This window comes from Melospiza melodia, chromosome 21 (assembly GCF_035770615.1).
Source record: "Melospiza melodia melodia isolate bMelMel2 chromosome 21, bMelMel2.pri, whole genome shotgun sequence".
Taxonomy (NCBI): Eukaryota; Metazoa; Chordata; class Aves; order Passeriformes; family Passerellidae; genus Melospiza; species Melospiza melodia.
Genome location: NC_086214.1, coordinates 12667012 through 12687255, shown reverse-complemented (window position 1 = coordinate 12687255; position 20244 = coordinate 12667012). Strand labels below are relative to the sequence as shown.

Below are 20244 nucleotides of genomic sequence, written 5' to 3'. Positions count from 1 at the left end.
ACCACAAATTCAGTTTGATAAAATAAGTGACAATTTTATGCTCAGTTTGGAACAAAGCACTTCTGGCTTCACCTCTAATGACCTGCCCAAGGATTTCATCTCCTCACAAAGAATCCATCCTCAGAAGGAGGTCTGAGGGGTCAGGAATAGCTCTCCTCACTTCTCATCTCATACCTTTTCCACAGCAACACCACTCTGTGCCTCTGGCTACTATAAATAAGACGACCACAATTGGCAAAATTCATAAAAAGAGATGTCTAAAATAGCATCCTGCTTTCCACTGCAGGGAGATCTCAGGGGGGCTGGTGACACTGCTGTGACCTGCACTGGTGGACACAGGACAACCCCAGCGTGCCCATCCTCAGCACTGTCAGCTGCCTGTGCCAAGGAAAAAGGGGAAAATAAAGCAGCAGGATTGTCTCCTGTTCAAGGGTGGGACATGCCATCAGCACCAGGCCGCTCTGGCACTTTCATCTCCTTGAGCAGAAGTTACATTTTAGCTACTGTTATTTATATTGTGAGCCTTTAACCACAACTCCCCTCACCTTCACAACCTTTGCTTACTACCAAAATGGAATTGCAATAAATGAAGCTGCCTAAAAGTCAGCCTTATTTTCTGAAGCTGACAGAAGCAGCATTTTCCCCAGATATTCTGAACAACTGAAATTCAAACTGGCGACTCAAAAATACGATCACAGCATTCTGAATGATTAGCACAAGTACAGGTAACCAGCACTGACTGCTCACAAAGAATTCCCAGCAGAAAAATCTGTACAAATACCACCTAATCCAAAACTTTCTCACCATTTAAGAACCAGGAAACAGTGGTAGAGAAGCTGGATCTAACTGGAGATAAATATATTTGATTTTCTTTAACATTTACGTTCATCCATTATCTCTGTGTCCACAGAAATGCCACAAGTAGCAGCAAGGTTCTGTGGAAGTAGGAATGGTCTAACAAATAATGTTTTGATAACTGGCCTGTTTTAAACATACAGTGATTCACTGGTTAAGTAAACAACATAGTTATTTAGCAAAACATCAATTTATAACAGAGTGCCTAAAACAACCTTTCTGGTCTCCTACAGAAAAACAGTATTGAAGGTCTCATATAGAGAAGAAAAACATCAAAAAAAATAACAAAGAAAAGCATTATATTCACTGCACAGAAATAATTTCTTATTAAGAAGAAATCAATCTTATTACTTATGAAGCATCAAGAACAACTGCCTTGATTTTGAAGCAATGTAAGAGTTTAAATCTAACTTTAAAATTCAAAACACTTGTTTTTTCTTATTTAGGAACCCTGGAATATACATTGTGACCAAATGACTGTATTCTCCACCAAACAGCTTATTTCAAACGCTCCCTGATATATTTAACTTCACAACTCTACCAAGCTGCATTTATAACTCCAGCTCTTCTAAAAATACGTGCACCAGAGCTTTCAAAGACTTCCCATACTTTCACTAGCAGCGAAAATCCTTCAGGGCTGTTATGTTTAAATTCTGTAACAAGTGACTTTGAATCATACGTTTGTTTCTCCTGCTTGACACTACGTTGCTCCATTTCCTATCTGACATGGCATCCCTCAGAGGCTCCACCAGAAAAAAAAAAAAAAAAAGAAAAAAAAAAGAAAATATTTAACAAAAACCCCATTTCACGTCAATTTGTTTCTTTTTCAGTTAACACCCAGCGGTTCCTCCCAGTTCTCCCTTATCACTCCTGACATGCCTCTCACATGCGAGCAGGAATAAAAAGGGCAGCCATAGACTGGCTCGAGCTTACGAATTTTATCAGGGCTTTAAATATCAAACAGGTGAGCTGCTTTACCTGCGCTGCATCACGGGAACGCACAACAGGGCAACAATTACCGACACCTGTCCTGCCTGCACAGCATTTACTGCTGACAATTCCTGTCCCTCTTTGTCCTTGGACTTGGCTATCGCTTCCAGAGCCAGGGAGCTCCCAGGGTGTAGCTTGCCGTCGCCTTGGAGCCCCGCAGCTGCGAGCGTTCCCCGTTCAGCTTGTTTATGTTTTCCCTTCGCTAGCCGCTCTTTAAATCCTCCGGGAGGACCCTAAACCGGGCTAAAGCGGCGACACCGAGCCCGGGCCACGCACGCCACATCCATCTTGCCATGCGGAGCCGCGGCTGCGTGATCCCCGAGCACGGGGAGGTAAACACGAGGAGCGGGAGGGCCGGGAGCCGGGTGAAAGCCCCGCCACACCGGGAGCCCGCCGCTGCCCGCCTCATGCCGGCCGGCCACAGGCGGAGGCCGGGCCGAGGGGCGGCGGGGAGGGCACGGCACCGGGCCCTGCCGGGGCCGCCTTAAAGAAGGGGAGAGAGATAAATAAATAAATAGGTAAGATAAATAAATAAACGGCGCGGCGGAGGGGCGAAGGCAGCGGGGAAGGAGCCGCCGAACGGCGCGAGTGCCTCCGCGCGGGGTCCGTCATGGAGGTGCCGCCTCACCGCCCGCTGCCGGGGGGCAGCGCGGGGCCCCCGCACCCCTCCCCGCCAACCTCCACCCAGCCTCCCGTCCCCGCCGCCGCCTATCCTCACCCCTCCGCAGGGCCTCGTCGTAGCCGAGGAAGCCGATGCGGGACTCCTTGGCGCCCATGGTGCCGCTCAGTCCATGGCCGCGGCGGCGCCCGCCGGAGCCGCTACCGACGGGGGAGGGGGGGCGGGGCCGCCCGGGGGGGGCGGGGGGAGGAGGAGGCGGCGGCCGCGCGCCCGCCCCGCCGCCGCCGCCGCAGCCTCCATCGCGGGTCACGTGGGGCGCGCGCGCCGCGTCACGTGGGGCGCGGGGAGGCCGGGGCGGGGCTCTGATTGGCCAACGCCGAGCCCCCCGCTCCCGCCCGCCCACCCGGCGGCGCCGTCGCGCGTCCCCTCAGGGGCGGCCGAGGGGGAGCCGCAGCAGCAGCGGCTGCGATGGTCGGGGCTCTGCAGCGCTGCGGCCGCGCCGGTGCCTCCTCGGCTCCCGGTTGGCTCCGCGGCCGCAGAGAAAGGAGGTGTGACGAAGAACGACCTGGCTCTGCCCCGGCACAGGCGCTTCGGAAGGTGTCGCTTGCGAAAGCTGTCAGCGCTTCCCGTAGCGTGCAGCGGCGAGAGGAGAAAGGCTGCGGTGCGATGGGGCCCCCGGCGGAACAGCCCTGGTGGGAGGGTGAGAGTCGCAGCACCCTCAAAGTGCACAGCGAACAGCCCCCTCAATCCCCTCAGATCCTCACAGGGAATCAGCCCTCAGCCCCCTCAATCCTCACCGGGAACAGCCCCTCAATCCCCTCAGATCCTCACAGGGGATCAGCCCTCAGCCCCCTCAAATCGCCAGAGAACGGCCCCTCAGTCCCCTCGGATCATCACAGGGGATCAGCCCCACAAAACCTCACAGGAATCATCCCCTCTCTGCCCTGAAACCACACAGGGAATCAGCTCCTCAACCCCCCCAAAAATAATAGGGGATCAGCCTCTCAAACCTTACAGGATCAGCCCCTCAAACCTCTCAGGGGGAGCAGCCCCTCAGCCCCCTCAAACCTCTCAGGCCACGGTGGTTCTCCTCAAAAAGTCCTCTAAGTCGCAGGGCTGCAGGCATGGGGTGACAGTAGGAGGTTCCTGTTCCATTAAAATGTCTTTTCACTGTCTGAAACAAACACGGGCTGAATTGTAAAAGGATCAAAACCACCCCTGCCCTTTGCTGTTCTCCAGCATGTTTGCTTTTAGTATTCAGCCCAGGACTGACACAGAATGGGAGGATTTCCCAAATGGCTTTGTTACAACATTAAGCCTGGTAACCTACCCTGGGTCACTCCCGAGCAGAAAATAAGGAGTTTGAAAGAAAACACTGATTTCTAAGGGCAGCTTGTTCCAAGGATTGTTCCTGCCCTGAAACAAAGCCTGTGAAAACACCAGTTGCGAGCCATTCCCTCGGTTACTGTTTCCGCACGGAGTGATCTTGCCACATCGAGCTGCAGAAAGGTCAAGCCCGAGTTGCTTTCTCGCTGATGTAAGTTCATGCGTAGGTATTTTTATAGCAAACATTCCAAACAAATTTCATATCTGATATGCAAAGCCAGGAATGCTGCTTACAGCGACACAGGCTCCAAGGCCAAATTTCTCCTCATGTAATCCAAGTGCAAACACACTACAAATGAAATAAGCTCCATAAAGCCTTCTTGTATCTTTTCTGAATTCTTTTTTTATCTTAGATTTGTGGCATATCAAAAAAACCATATCATTTTCAAGCATAAAATCTGCCACAAAGGGACCTTTTACCTCTCTCATGAGGGTGATGGGGAGAACTTAAGTGATTTTTAAAAATATAAATTTAATTGGTGGAAATATGCTTCACTCATCAGCCACTGATTATGTATTTATCATGTAAAGAGTAAAGGTAAATGTAAAGGCAGCAGAGGAATAAGAGGATACAAGCTGCCTTGATATATATATATGCTCTTATTCCTACTCTACCTTTACATTTCTCTTCTCAACATAGTTCCTCACCAACCAGCTTTCAGTTTAGATACAAAATACATCTTTAAAACATCTGAGAGTGAATTCAACAAATGTGGCAACATGTCAATCAAAAGCCTAAGTTGGCAATACCAGAAACAGCTGGAGAAATCTGTTTTATCTTGTGATTAAGAGAAATATTCCATGGCATCCCTAGAGCCATGGTCTGTTTGTGATGGATCCCTTTCTTAAAGCATTAACTCTCAGCTGAGGAGATGGGGTTTAATTGCTGACTTCTCTGTCGTGTTCCTGTGTGACCTTAGGTCCAGTAATAATATTTTAATGTTTTGGTTTCTCCTCTGAATTACAAAAATAATGACCAAGTGCCATTTTGCCTGGAAGGAGCAGCACTGGGACCCAGCCAGCCCCGAGCTGGCAGAGCAGTTAGAGAAAGCAATTAGAGCAGGAAGCAGCTTCAGTGCTGGGGTAGGGCAGCTCCACACCAATTCCTGCTGCTTTTCAGGCCAATTTCTCCATGGCTGTTTATCCTCAGGCTCTTTCTAGAGAGCAACAGCCAGCCCCTGACACCAGGGCTCACCAGAGATCACAGGACACTGCCAGCCCTGTTTTGTCTACACCCAGCACTGAGGGACCCTGCCAGGACAACTCTGACCCAACGCCTCTGCAGCCACCACAGTTTGCAGAATTATTCCATTTTTATCTGTGATGTCAAGACAGAGCCTCTACTTACAGATCACACAAACCCCCCTCTCAGGCAGTATGGGGGGTTTAATGACAGATAAATCATGAAAAAAAATGAATGACTGAAATTATAATTACAAATCAGACCCTGCCACCAGGTTACAGTCACAAACAGCTGACTGGGTATTTGGTGCAACGAGGAAGCAGAACCCTCTGGGAGGAGTTCCTTCCACTGTGGGAAGGAAAAAGGATGGAGTGATGGTTCTTAATAATGGCTAACACTTCCTATTGACAAAAAACCCAGACCCCTTTCCAAAGAAAAAGTGTGACACTTTAGGTGTGACACTTCAGGAAAAACCCAACTACAGCAGCATCCCTCATGTGCCAGAGGTACAGACAGTGTCCAAGAACCAGCAGAATTCTGTTTGAAGTGCACTTCAAAATCATTTACTGGATCCATTGTACACACGGTGGCCTGCACCAAATTTAATCACAAAGATCCCCTGGATTGGAGAGCCAGGCTGGAGCTCCCGATGGCAGTGTCTTTGTTCAGATTAAATTAAGCATGTTCTCAAAGGCACTGAAGCAAGAACCCAGAGATAAGGCTGTGTGTGCTAACCCTGGGTTAGGTCTGGCAGTAAGTTTTTACTGAAGCCTTATTGGAGAGCACGAGATTAAATGTTGCTGCTATTTAAATGCTGTGTCAAAGGTAAATCAAATTAAGATACAGCGAATTGAGACTTGCATTGGATGAATGGAGCTCCTCTCTTGTCACAGAGAAGTGCTGCATATGCAAATTGAACTGGGCACGTGTCCTTTGGATTGCTGGAATTTATTTAATTATTCGCTAATCAAAAACTAATTCACGAGCACTTAGCAAATATCTTTAAGTGTCTCTGCATCACTGTCAAGGATCTGAGGCAGAGCAGGTATTTACTGCTGCACAGGAGCAGCAGGAGCCTGGCAGCACAGCAGCTGTGGGGCTCTGCCAGGCTGCTGCAGTCCAGGGCTGGGAACAGGGAAAATCCACAGCCCTGGCTCCAGCTCAGCCCACAGCAGGCACTGCGAGGAGAGGGGGCTTGGAGCTGCACTGCAAAGGCCTGAACTCAGAAGGGATGAGCCAAACAGCAGAGGAACTGCTTCAGTGGCTCAAAAACACTTCTGAGAACAGCACTGTAAGGCCTTAGGATTTCCTGATTCATAGTCACTAAAACAGAAGCCAAAAATGCAACTTTGTTGCTGGCCTCTAAATCTGTGCCTCTTGCCCCAATATCTGTCTCCTCACCCTGGATATTGTTATTTTTTTAAGGACTTTTCTTGGCACTGGACAAACACAGGACAACTTTTACCCCTTCCTGCTTCAAACAGCCCTGACAGGATTGTGGCAGAGCACATCCCAAATATTTGAGAAGAGTAGAAAGTGGGAGAGAGACCAAGATGCAATAAGAGGGTTCAATCAGGTCTGCAGTGGTCAGAGCTAAATGGCTTCATATCTAATTACAGTGAACTGGTGAATGAGAAAAATACCCCGAATCATCATCTGCCAGTCTGGTTCTGATGTTATCAGAGAGAGAGGAAATACAAAAGGCTTCCTCAGAGTACAACAGAACAATATTCAAAGTGAAACTTCTATCACATCCCACATTTTCTAGGAAACAAGTGGCTTAGAGTGGTAGCAGAGGGTGACAGATTTATATGAACTCAGGGGGAAATAAAAGGAGCAGATTCTTACCAGGTCCCTCCTACTGTTGTCATGTAGGCTGTACTCCCACACTATTGCCAGTATGAGCTTTGTAGTGGAATACTGCAGGGGAAAACGAAAAATGTAATTTATTAAAAGTATTTAAAAATGAAATTAAAGTCATCCCCCTTGTTGAAGGGACATGCTAATGAGGGCAGTGCTCACCAGGGCTGCAGTGTGGTGTAGCCAGGGGACTCTCAGAGTGAGCTGATTGGGATTTTTTCCCTCATTTCCAGTTTGAGGGCACTTCTCTTTTCACACCTGCCCTAGAGATCCCCTCTTCCCAGAACTGCCAAGACTTTTTGGAGCAGCTGCCCATCCCCACCTCCCTGTCCCAGCAGCCAGGCCCTTGCCCTGGCATCATCCCCTGCTGGTTCCCAGCAGCAGCAGCAGCCACCTCATCCCCTCCTTTTTCCTGGTGAGCTCCAAGCGGGGCGGGGACAGGGAGAGAACAGCGTCCCTCTGTCCCAGAGGGCTGAGCTCTGGTGACAGCTCAGTGTGGGGGTGACAGGCACTGCTGCACAGGCAGGAGTGACAGCCCTGCTCTGCACACCCACACACGCCAAATGCCAGACCTGTACATCAGGTTGTGGCAGGTACAGGAGCAGGGTTTGGATGGCACTGCCCAGGCTCTGGAAAGGGCAGCAAGGGAAGTGGGAGCATCCCTCAGGCCTCATCTGACCTGTGGGCTACCTCTGTTTAATTCTGCCACCCCTTTAGGAGAGAATTAATGAATGTTTCTGCTGAGCCACTGAGCCCTGGCTGTTTGTGTTCAGGGAGCCCGTGACAGGTTTAAAGCTGCTCAGAAGCGCTGCTCACATCACTGCTCAATCCATAATTTCACTCCTGTTATTAATAGTAGGATCTCCACCACCCAGGAAAGTGAGGCACGTCACACACGTTCACAGCTATCTTAAGGTTTGTGGGTAAGTGGTCCCCCACTTTTCCTGCAGTTGCCTTTGAGAGACAGAGAAGAAAACACCATAAGGCACCCTCCACTCTTGATATTCTCCTAAGCAAGGCTTCCCTGTGCGTGGAAGGATGGCACGATCACACTTGAGGCCCACAAAGAACAGTGACAAACTCTTCCTTCCTGGCAGACTCTGCTGCTGCTCCTCCAACCCAGGAGTAACAGGGTGCCACAGCTAATGGCAGTCAGGAGTTAAGGGTAATGCCTTGGATATTTATAAAAACATCACGTCCTTCCCTTTTCTATCAACCTGTTTGATTATGCCTTATACAGGGAAAGTGTGACAGAATTAATCAGCCTGCTGGAGTGCACACTAAGGGAACAGATGAGCTTTGGCAAGACTGTTGTTAGCACTGAAAAACTGTGACAAAAAAGAGGCAGACTGCAATCCAGACACGTGTCATTCAGAAAGTGAGACATGCTATGATTTATCAACGTACCAACAATTGAGGGAAATAGAGATCTCCCATTTCAAAGTGTTGTCTCTGTATAGATTAAGAATAGTATCTGTCATCAGGAAACAATGGGAGAAGAAATGTATTTGGTAAAAGCAATTCTGTGTTCCCTTGTAGATAGAAACCACTGTGGTGTTGGAATGGAGGTAAAGGATTTCTCTGCAGTTCCATCCAGGGCAGTAAAAAACACCAGCGTTGTGACAGGAGGAAGTGCGAATAATTAATACCAGAAGTTCAAATGAAAGGAGTGGCTTTGCAAGAAGTGACTCATGTTGACTGTGCTCTGGGAAGGCCCAGATTGCCTGGTGGAAGGAGGAGTTTGTGTGGCCCCAGAGCACAGCACACAGCGGGCAGGGATGCACCACAGGGCACCTCTCCCCTGCAAAGAAAGGGCTGCTTTCTTCTCAGCTCAAAGGCTGCTGCTCACAGCGTCCCCAGCACTGCAGCACTTTGATTGTTGTGTACAGAGAAAGCAACACCAAAGCATCAAACACAGACCAACTTGGGGAACATTTTGCCAGCAGCTGATCCAGTGGGAAGCACATCTCAAAACAGCAGGGCAGCAGAGCAAAACAAAAGCCACAGAGCCAGAGCTGTTGTGTCATTTGGCACATCCTGGCACTTGCCTTAATTCTGCTTCAGAACTTGCAAGGGAAGGCCAAAGCTTCTTATTTGCTAATTAAGGTTTCACACGATTCAAACATTGAACAAAGGACATCCCCAAACAGAGAAACCTGCCAGCCTTGGTGCCCCTGCCAAAGGCTGATGTCTCAGTTCAGTGCTCTCCCAACACAGAGTGAAAGAGCTCTGGACAATGGCACATCCAAATGTGCACACACACACACACATTTTTCTGCTGGCATGCACACATTACCTCTGATCAGGTTCTAAATGTTCCACCTCCCTGTTTTTGTTAAAGACTCCAGACACCCTGCAGACAGGGAGGAAACAGGCATTAAAACAACAGACCTCTATTTTATGGTGTCAAATGGCTAATAATAGTAATTAAGGACCTTAAAGTCCTTTATCAAGAGGCATTATCTAAGATGGCATCATGCCTGTAATCAGAGCCAATGAAAAACTGTTTGATCAAGCCAAGAAGGCAACTAAAACAGTCTGATGAGTTGCCATCTGCTCAAGCCACCCCACCCCTGAATCCAGCAGAGAGCCCCTGCAGGACACTGACAACCAGGTTGTTTTCCTGTCATTTCAGCTGAACACTCGGTGCCTGTCCCTGTGTTCCAGAGGATTCCCAAACCCAAACATTAGAGATCAGTGCTGAACATGCAGTTCTGACAACATTTTGCTTTGCCACTCTTAGGAATTGACTGTGCACATGCAGCAAGGTAAAGCATTAGGGGTTAATCAGAATTTTGCCTACCTTATTAGCTATTTGCATGTATATTTATTTTCTAAAATGTATGGTTAATTGATCCATAAAAGCCTTTGGTACTCACTCAGCCTCTGGGTAAAAGTCCAGGTACTCTCAGAAGAGCTTTTGACCCAGCAATTGGAATAAAATTTAGGCCTGGAGTATGGAGTAGAGTCTTGAGTAGATTCTTAGCAATAGAAGACAAGTTCAGGGTGGATGAAGGTTGCCAGATTGTCACAGTTTAACAAAGAAAATTGGTATATTCAAGGAAGGAGCAATTTGAGGTTTTTATAAAGCACTTGGACACCACAATGATGGGCAAGAGTTTCTTCACTCATTTGGCTTTCTCTTATCACTTCCCAGCTGTTTCTTCCACTTTCAGGTAGTTTCAATTTATCCTTCTATTTTTACCCACACATTTCACTAACAGCCTTTGAGTTGAGATTCTTCTGGCTTTAGTGCTGAGGTGCCAGCTGTGCATCCCTGCAAGCTGGTGCATGCATGACCTTGAAAATTTCTGGGAAGCCAATCAGGAGGTGCTTGCAAACAGTTTCCTATCTCCCAGAGAGCATCTCTCTGTTTTTAGCTTTAGATATAAATCACATTCTAACATCCAGAGCATTGTGCAGGCATTACCCAGCTAATGCCAGCCCAAACCCCTCCCAGCCTGTGCCCTGTTATTGCCTAAGTAACAGCTCCTCCATTCCCCTGCAGCCAGCCCAGGGAGTTCTTTCTGCTTCCTTCTCTGCAGGAATATTAAACCAGAATGAGAATGAAGAGAGCTGTTAATTTTATGGCACGGTGAGGAAACTGAAGGTCTTCAGATCACACTTTCTCCTCAGTCTTTTAATTGCAAAATTATACTTCAAGATTTGACACAAGTTTCTCACCTCCCTGTTTTCAAGCTACTAGCAAGATAAACCAGACAAAAATACTTCTTTTTTCCTACTCTGCCGAGCCTGTTAATTTCAGATAGGTGAAATATTGCTAATTAGTAGCATATTCTAACAGAACTTGTGATTTTACAGAGAGCTATGTCAAACTAAACCAGATTAGGGGTCAGAATGTGCCAATCTTTTCATTGTTGTCACTTTGTGATTTGTGTTCCCCCTCAGCATGTGCCCTCCCAGGTTCTTGGAGCCCTTGGCTAGCACTGCTCAGCTGCTCCACAGTTACTCCTCACACCAGACATTCACAGCACGCTCTTCTCACATTTTCTCTAAACATTAGGTACAACAGCAGAAATAGAAATTGGAGATTTAGAAGCAAGAGACACGGGAATCTGGGTGGAAACAGATGACTAACAGAATTTTTGCTAAATAAAAACATGAAAAGGGGTAAAAAAAAGATTCCTGAGCAGACATAATACCTTTCTTTTTCTGGATAAGTGCTAATCTAGGCCCTGGAACACTCCCACTTCTAGATATGATGCTTAGTAACATGTTTCTAATTTCAAATTAGATTTTAATGAAAATAATGAGAACATCCCTTAAATAAGATAGAATGAGACTTCCTGTGGTCTCCTCCGGGTCCCACATTTTTTACCTTTGCCAGTTTGAGACTAACTCCACAATGCTTGACCAGCAGTGTGCCATGACCCTTCCCTGTCATCCCTACAGCCATCCACAGTGTCTTTCCTTTTGATTAAACTTCACCTTCCAAGATGGAAATTCATGGATAACACCCTGCACAGGGGATCTGAGCATCTAGAGACCCCATGGGGAGTTACACAAGCAATAAATTTCAAACCCCATTTTTGGGGCAGATTAATATTCTCCAAGTTACTCCTGCCATAAGCTATAAACAGCAGAATATGCACTTCTGTGCATTCCAGCATGTTGTGGGAGACCATAAAGGCACTTAATATATTATTTAAGCCATTTAAGCAAGATAGCACAACTGCTGTAATTAGCAACTGTTCTCCAAATCCCCATATGCCAGACAAAGGCTCACGTTCAGCATTTCCAGCCTGGTAGGAGGGCATCAGAACATCACAGAAATAAAATCCATGCTCTGCTTTTTTTTCCTCCTGCCAATCTCAGCAGAGCCTGTTTCACTACAGCTACTCCCCTGCACCACCATACAAGAGACCATAAAGAAGACTGCCCTTTTTTTTGGTTTATTTAAAGAATAACAGGCTGCTCAAAGCTTTAAGAAAGAGAAATGAAGCCACTTCTCCTGACAGAGAACTGGAGGGGAACTTCCTTGCTTTTTCCTTTGAATAAAGCCAAAATACAAGGAAAACCAAAACTTGACTTCCTCTGGAATATCCATGAACTGAAGTGAGCGCTAAGTGGGAGTTTAGCAGCACTCCAAGCAGAGCCACCCTTGTGCACGAGGGTCAGGCTCAGGGCACTGGGGTGGGAGCACAGCAGGGAGAGGAGAGGCAGGGTGAGCACGCAAAGGGCAGCAGTGGCAGCACAGGGACAGGAGCTGAATGCTGCCACGAGCCTGAGCTTCACTGCCCTTGGAACCCCAGGACACAAAAACCAAAAACAAACAAAGAACATGGCTGGGACAGACACCAAAATCCTGCAAAGGAGATACAGAACTGAGAGCCTCTGCCACCAAGGGGCTGTGAAACTGGGGGGTGCCATGGCTCAGAGAGGGAAAATGCTGTCCCCTGCCCCATTCCCCAGGCAGCACCGACTGGGAGATGTGTAGCAGGCTCATCATTTTCCAGCCTTCTCTGAGTCATTGGGGAGAGGAAGTGATCAAGGCTGGTGTCACCTAGAGAGTTCATATTTCATCATCCAAAAGATTAACAAAAGAAGTCAAATTATTTTCAGTTCAGAGAGATATCTAACTTGTTACAGATTTGATTTTATAAGTAGCACCTAAGGGATGGGCTCATTAACATCTCATTAATAATGCCTATTTTAATTTGCATAAACCCCTAAAAACTTACAAAGCACGATAAAAACAAAAGCCTTTAACTATCCTGTTTCTCACAGGCTGCAAGTTGAAGAAGTGTGGAGGAAGCTGATAATGCTCTTTCAGTTCCTGAGGACTTCAGGCAGCTATAAAAGTGATAGGACATTGGCAAACACCAACAATCAGCTCACAAACAGCTGGCTGGGAAGTTGGAGACAAACATCTAGAGAACTAAAACAGTGCAGGAATACCTGAAAATACAACTATTGAGAAGGAGCACCAGCACCAGAGGTTGGTCACTTATCCCTTTGGGCACTCTGGAGGGTTTGGCTGCCTGTATCTCCCAGTCTGGGAACACTTGGAACACACCTGATTGTGCCAGAGGTGGATAAAAGAGATGCAGGTGTGTTTCTGCTTTCCCCACACCACTGGTCACCATTCACACTTGTGTTTAGACCACATTAATTGCAAACAAGTGATTAAATGAGCAGCTCCCTGCAGGTACCAGAAAGGAACTGCTCTGGCAGTTCAGATGCCTCTAATGATGCCACACAGAAACAAAAACTGGCCCAAATTATTTTTCAGCTCCCTTCCCCTGACACAAGATTTGGTAACTGGAGCCAATAGGCACCCAGCTGCAGGGAGAACATCTTCATCACCCTTCAGCTCCAGGAAAGGAATTTCCAGGTGGAATTAGCAAAGCCTCCACCCCTACAGTTCAAGCAGTAGCTGAATATCATTAATCATTCCATCAAACAGAGCATTCACCACCCTCCTGGTAAGGACAGGTTGCTGGAAAACATTCCCCATTACAATTCCTATTTAGCATTGCACTGCAGTACATCTGGCAGCAGTGTTTGGGGTTGATGTTTAACTAACCACATGTACAGGCAGTTGGTTTAAGTACAATGCAGAATACCTGTACATTTATCTGTGTTATCAGCTCTCCTTCCTGTGACCTACCAGTACATAAATACCATATCAAATGCCTGCATATATTACATACACCAGATTCATCACATCACACGTGGTAATCATGGTAGATCTGCCCAAAGCAGCAAATAACAACCAGCAGCAGACACACAACATCTTCACAACTGCTTCCTTTTTGGCTCCATGCCTGCTCTGCCCTGCAAGAGCTGCTGCACCAGAGGAGTTGGTTAATGTTTGCACTTGCACAGCTCCTGGAAGATGAAGACACTCAAATAGAGAAATTAATATTCACAGGAGAGCTGTCAGGGGATGAGTTTTCCCTGAGGTGCACTGTTTCAGTACAGTGTGTTTGACTGGCACTTGGGCTCCTTTCCTTCATGGGAAGAAACAGGAGAGACATAATCTGTTTGTACTCTGATTTTCCCCATCCAATTAGAACATCCTTTCAAAGCATTCCTGTTGTAGGTAGGCAGGATAATGTGATAGATTTCCAGAGATGTGGTCTGTCTTATGCCACCTTCCAGGAGAGAGGCTTCCCAGGAGAAATCAGTGTTGTCTCCCCAAGGAGGGGGAAGGACACAGCCACAGGCTTCTGTCATGCCTGATCTCTCAGGAGTGAACCAGGGTGATGGACAACTTCTAAATCCAGCAAGCTCCTCAGATGAAGGCTGGCCAGAGAAGTCCATCTGTGCCTCCCACTTGCACACCCCTGGCTTTGGCTGAGCTCCGAGCGCAGCCAGCACTGAAAGGGAGAACAAAGCCTTGGGTTTGCAAGGGGAACTCAAGGCCCTCTCAGACCTCTGCAGAGCCAAGTGTACACATGATAAGCCAGGAGAGCCATTCCACACTGCAGTCACATGCCATGTGGGCTATAATCTCACAAGGACACAGATATGGCCATGCAAATATGGGTTATGCCTGTGCTAACATCCAGCTCCTGTCCCTGGAGCTCCTAAAGGGCTTTAATCTGGCTGCTACTACAGGAGAAAGCTTGTGCTGGAGAGGCTGCATTTCTCCTGGCTCTGACCAGCCAGGACCCTGCTGCCCTTTGGCACCTTGACTGGAGAGGTGAGGACATCAGCTGGCTGCTCCTTGTTCCAGTCTCTGCAGGTGAGGAGGAGAGGAGCTGCCTGTCACAGTGGGGACAGGTGACACAACTGCAGGCAGCTGGCACAGCGAGAGGGTGGTTGGGAACAGGCATTGAGAAACAGCTGCATTTGCAGCACCCCCTTCACCCAAACCACTTCTAACAGAATCCTCACAACAGCCAGGCTGAGGCAGCACAGCTACACTCTCAGCTATCACCTCTGCTTCCCTCTGCAGAGCTTATCTTGTGTAAAGCAACACCTAGCACTAAAATCCTAATCTGAATTAAACAATTGCAACGTACCTCAGGTGGGCCAAGCAAACCTCACTGCAAGGTTAGCAAGAAATTCCCTTTGCATCTGCTCAGCACCTGCCTGTGAAAGGCTCCTGCATCCAGAGCTGACAGCAAAACCCAGACAAGGGGGAGGAAGAAAACACAGGAGGCAAAATGCCACGGACATCTTAAGGGGGAGGGCTTGTCTTCATGGATTTTTGTCATTATTGAATGCAGCCATGGGTAAAAGCCAAACTTCCCTAAGACAGCCTGAGATCAAGAACCTGCCTTTGTTTCAAACCCACCCATAGGTGCCTTCCCAAGGTGGTACCTGCTGTGGGCACTGGGCTCAGCTGGAGCTCAGCACCACCAGAGCAATTCCTGAGCAAGATCATCCCAACTCTGCCAGGAGCAGCACCAGGCCAGAGAGACCTCACAGAGAGAGAGACAGAGAGAGGCCTTTGTGCAGCCTGGGGATGACTGAGGGTGCCAGAAGCGACCTGGCACAGGAGCACAGCTGAGTCACAGCTGCAGCAATTGCACCAATTGTCCCAGGGACACAACAATTGCACTTGTCTGACTGGTCAGCCCATGGCAGCAGCACAGGGCAGTGCTCTTTGTGAAAGCCTGCAAGTAAACTTCCAAAACAAAATCCCTTCAACTCCAAGCCTTTCCAGGCTTCTCCCTGGCAAGGACAGTTTACTGAGAGATGTCATGCAGGAGAAAGAAATCTCACTGCTGTTGGCTTGCACCATCACCTGTGAAGGAGATAACCCTGAATTCCCATTACACTGGGATGGAATTGAAGTCTCAGCTCCAGCCAGCTCCCTAAGATCACCCAAGATGCAGCCCAAGGCCCCTGTTCCCGATCAGAACAAAAGTTTATTTTTGTGCAAAGGGTCTGTCAGTGGTTACACTCTCAAGCCAGACCTGGGCAGCAGAAGGAGAAGGAGGAGGATGAAGTTTGTACTCACATGCACAATCCACATCCTGCCTTCTGCTCTTGGGGGGGAATTTGTCTCCCTCTTCTCAAGATGGACACAAAGCAACTGCACAGTCTGTAAAAGCACATCAAGAACAAGCAAATGGATGAGAAAATGGGAAATTTAATCTCCAAAAGGTGTTCCTGCTGTACTGATTTAAGGGGATGACCATACCTGCAGCATCTGTGGCTTGATCCATGTCAAAGGAGAAGCCTGTTACTGAGAAATCTGTTTATCAGCAGTACTTTCCCTGCTGCTCTGGGTGGCTGAGTGATGTTTACAGTCTTCAGAGCTGTTTGCTCATCCCATGCTTCCAGTCAAGCTTTACAGATCCAGTCTGATCCATAGCTTTATCTGATTCTATAGGAATTAAACTTTGAAACAGGTCACAAGATCAGTCACAGCCTGTGGTCTCTGCGCCTGAGCATCACCTGTACAAGGGCAGGAAAGGACATCAAGCTCCCTGAGAACACAAACTCCAAAGGGTTAACTCAGAGCCAACCATAAACATCTCCTGAGCAAAGGCTGGGTGCTCCAGGAAGTTCAGAGGTCCACAAGGAACATGGACTTGAGGGAGTTCATTAAAAAATAATTAGAATCAGATAGACACGGGGAAAAAAAAGAAAAAAGTGTCAACCAAGAAACTGTTTTGAGGAAACCTGAAAACAGGGACTAACAAGGACTACTTTGTTGGGTTACTGGGACATTTGCCTGCTTCATGTTTAGAAGGGAGCTGTGGTCATTTGATAGCTGGAAGTGATAAGACCACAAAAAAGTGTGAGGCCACAGGTAAACAGCTAGAGACAAAGGGGAAGCCAGCCAGCTTTTGCTTTTAGTTCCTGGGGAAACAAAACCATTTATTTCTTCCTAAGGCTTCAAGAAGATATTCCATCCAGGAGGGAATCAAACCTACTGTAAAGAAAAAGCCAAACCCAAATTCCTGCTGGTAGCAGAGACAGCCGAGATTAGAGGAGAGGCACTAAAGGAGCAGCTGGCAGCCCAGGGAGGCAGCTGGTGACACATGCCCCTGCTCCCTGAAACCTGGGGGGCTGCAGAGAGGAAATGCAGCTCCATTCCAGCACAGCCCTTCCTGCAGGCCTGGGACAGCCCCTCAGCTAAGGACAAACAGCATTGCCCCTCAAATGAGTATTAAAAAGCGAAAAATCCTCCAAACACCCTTCCATCCTTTTGCTCCCTAAAAAGCCACCAGCAAACCCCGCAGCTCCCCATCTTCCCATACAAGAGGGAATAAAGGCCGGGCCAGGAGCTGGGCCAGGATCAGCCCGTGGGGACCCGAGGATGCTGAGGAGCCTCCAGCGAGGCTGGGCCGGGAGTAGTGACAAACCCGCCGTTATGTAACGGGTGACAAATGCCTTTTGTTATGCAAGACAAGTGGGAGAAAAATCAGCATTTTCGGCTCCCTGCTCGAGCACAAACAACAGGCTCCGGCTCCGGGGGGCACCGGCTCCGAGCAGCAGAAAGAGATGCCTTGGAAACGCCTCCTGATTCACATGAGTCAACAGAAAAATGCGGAATCAATATTTAATTTGAAGGGATTGAGGTTGTCAGCACAGTCATTTGATAATTTTGGGGTTGTTGTTATGGAGAGAGGCCAGTGGGCAGCCATCCACCAGCCTCGCTCATCAGTCATCTAAAATGAGGGATCTACATCCCCTTTGCTCAGCATTTGGGATTCGAGGCTTTTTTAATTAAAAATTTAAATTGGTATTAATATAATTTCATAATAAAACTAATAAACTCAAAAGCCACACACATCTGAATTTAAGCTCTGGTCCCAGCTCTGTTTTTACACTCGGTGGAAATCCCAGCTCCAATTCTCAGCTCCGAGCTAGAAGCGAGAATCCTCTGCCCTCTCCTGGCTCCTGTGGGTGGCTGAAAGCTGCAGAAATCAGCCTCGCATCCCGCTCCGGGGAAGGAATCCGGCTCCTGCGCTCCCGGAGACCCTGCAAGCGTTTGGTTAAAAAATAAAAACGCAAGCAGCGTGACCTCTGGCATCGGGAAGGTTCTTCATGCCCACACTGCCCAAGGGATGCGCAGCTCCCCGGCCCACCCTGCCCAGCGCCACCCCCGCCGCTGCCACACGGCGACAGTGACATCCAGCGGCAGCGCGCACCCATCCGCACCCCCTGGAGCGCAGGCACCGAGCAGCTCCGGCAGAGCCCGGGCAGTGCCGATTCCCTGCGCCGGGAAAGGGCCGGGCTTGGAACGCTCCGGGAGCTGCTTGGGCAGGGCGGCACCGAGCGAGCAGGGACAGCGCGGACACACGGCTGGCACTGGCACTGCCAGCACGGCGCGGAGCCCCGGGGCCCCTGCAGGGACAAACCCAGCACAGGGACGGCACCGTCGCCCCTCAGCTCATTGCCGCTGCTGCCGCCCCGCGGGCCGGGGTTAAGCAAGAGCTGTTGCCCAAGCGCGAGTCGGTCACGTTAACACCTCTGAATGTGCCTTTATGTTCCTTCTTTTCCGTTTAAGCAATCCTGCTCTCCTTCAGAACACCCGAGTCGGTTCCAGGACTCACAGGAAAGATTCGGAAGCAGCTTTAAACCAGTTGTACCTTCAGGAACAGCCAGGTAAGAGAGAGACTGTCACCACCAACACCTGCGAGTCACCGCCCAGCAGGGACAGGTGAGGCACTCACACGGCCATTGTCACACTGTCACTGAGCAGGGGGAACATTTCCTGCTCACACAGAGCCTTTTCTCCTGGCATTTTTACAGAAGGATGAGCAGGTGCAGATGGGATCAGTGCAGGAGGAGCTGGGCAGGCTGAGCTGCTGTCCCAGACAGGGAGAGCAGCAGCTGGAGGAGCTGCTCCAGCAGGGAGGGAGGGAGTGAGGAATGAGCCATGGCTTTGTTGGCAGCCCTGGTAATTAGGGTGTCCCTACCTTGCAATCTGGGTGCTCCAGCATAGTTGTGGTTTGCTCTGGGCCCACCCCAGCCCAGCCACACGTTTGTCTTCTCCAGCAAAAATGCAGCCTGACCTGTAGCAGGGGTGTTTGTGCCTCCCAGTCCCTGCACACCCCAAAAGTGGAATGAGACAGAGACAGGAGAGGCAGCTGCTGACAGCACCGGCCCTGCCACAAACAGGTGCCCGGGAAGGAGGCTCTGTCCCACACAAACCCATTTTCAAGCTGCTAAAACATAGCCACATGTCCTGTGGGAGTTCTCAGGCACTCAGAACCAGCTCGTTTCTCATCTCTTTTCTCCCCAGTCTCTCTTTACCTCTGAAATGTCCAATCTGGTCTGTAACAGCTCAGAGGGAGCGCTTTAAATATAAATAGGGAAACTAAAAGTCAGACCCCAGGAGCTGCCAGACATCGCGATCCGGGAGGCTGAGCAGGAGTCCCTCGGTGCCCTGGCGGCTCCGGGCGATCCTCCCCGGCCGGCTGGGGAACACCAGGCCGCCAATTCCTGCGGGGAGAGAGGCACCAGAGACACACAGCGCCTGAAACGCCCCAAATCCGCGCCATTGAAATGCGAGAGCAGCCCTGGGCTTGGGACTGCTCCGTGCCCAGAGCCCGGGGCCGGGCCCGCAGAGCAGCCCCAGCGCTGCTGCTCCCCGTGCTCCTGCAGCCAAGGCAGCTGCGGGATGCAGAAGCCACCCGGTCAAACCCCAGGGGACAGACTGGGCTCACCAGGATCATTCTGCCTTCCAGTTACTCTAAGGGGTTTTCCAGGTTCGCAGACACCATCAGAGAGGTCGATGGAAATTAATCAGTGCAGCATCCTCACCTGAACAAAAGCAGGGAATCCAGACTGTCTCCATGGTTTCCCAGAACCACAAAGTCCTGCAATATTTGCAGTGTCATAGCAACAAGCTCCAGCCAAATGAAAATTCTGTTCTTTTAGACCATGGGATCTTATTTATGATGATCCTGGAGATCCCTTAGAGTTGTGCATCAGCACCAAAACTGGATTAAGGCTCTGAAAGTACCAGACCTACCTTCAGTGCATCCTTCCCTCTTGTACAAACCCCAACCATGGCAGAGCAGCTTCTGGAGGAAGCAGCAGCTGCTCCTTTCCCAGCTGGAGCAGAAACTCCTCTTGCAGGGACTTGGCTGGGCTGGATCACCATTGGGCTTGATGATCCCAAAGGTTTTTCCAATCTGAATGGTTCTGGGATTCTGGATGACTCTGGCTGGGCTTTGGGGTTGGCCACATTTGATTCATGGTTCAATCCAGGCTTTAAGGAAACACCAGAAATATCAATAATTACCCCTAAAATCTTTCAGTCTGACCAGCAAATCCCCCAAAGATCCTTCACTGCCACGTGCTGGAATGGGACAGCTGGGTGGGGGCTCAGTTACTGCCCTCACCTCTGAACCCAAGCAAGAAAAACTCTCCTGGATTCCTTTGGGGGATCATTCTCAGAATCAGGACAACAGAT

The 20244-nt window shown here is 49.0% G+C and overlaps 2 protein-coding genes across 5 annotated transcripts in view; both read right to left on the bottom strand.

The window, feature by feature from the left end:
• Positions 1 to 2670, bottom strand: part of USP32 (ubiquitin specific peptidase 32) — a 63384-nt gene extending 60714 nt beyond the window's left edge. For 3 of the 4 annotated variants that reach the window (XM_063174133.1, XM_063174135.1, XM_063174137.1), the window contains exon 1: positions 2564 to 2670. In XM_063174133.1, the coding sequence (XP_063030203.1) occupies positions 2564 to 2621 (58 nt within the window). In that variant the 5' untranslated portion in view covers positions 2622 to 2670. Of the gene's footprint in view, positions 1 to 1833; positions 1856 to 2563 lie in introns of those variants that run through there. The other variant, XM_063174136.1, reaches the window with a different exon arrangement.
• Positions 2671 to 2770: 100 nt separating this feature from the next.
• Positions 2771 to 16460, bottom strand: LOC134428001 (uncharacterized). The gene is made up of 5 exons (XM_063174256.1): positions 16012 to 16460; positions 15829 to 15912; positions 6882 to 6953; positions 3533 to 3638; positions 2771 to 3153 (listed from the first exon to the last, which is right to left on the bottom strand). Exons 1-5 carry the CDS (start codon positions 16018 to 16020, stop codon positions 2771 to 2773), a joined length of 654 nt encoding a protein of 217 aa, XP_063030326.1. The 5' UTR covers positions 16021 to 16460.
• Positions 16461 to 20244: the final 3784 nt, after the last annotated feature.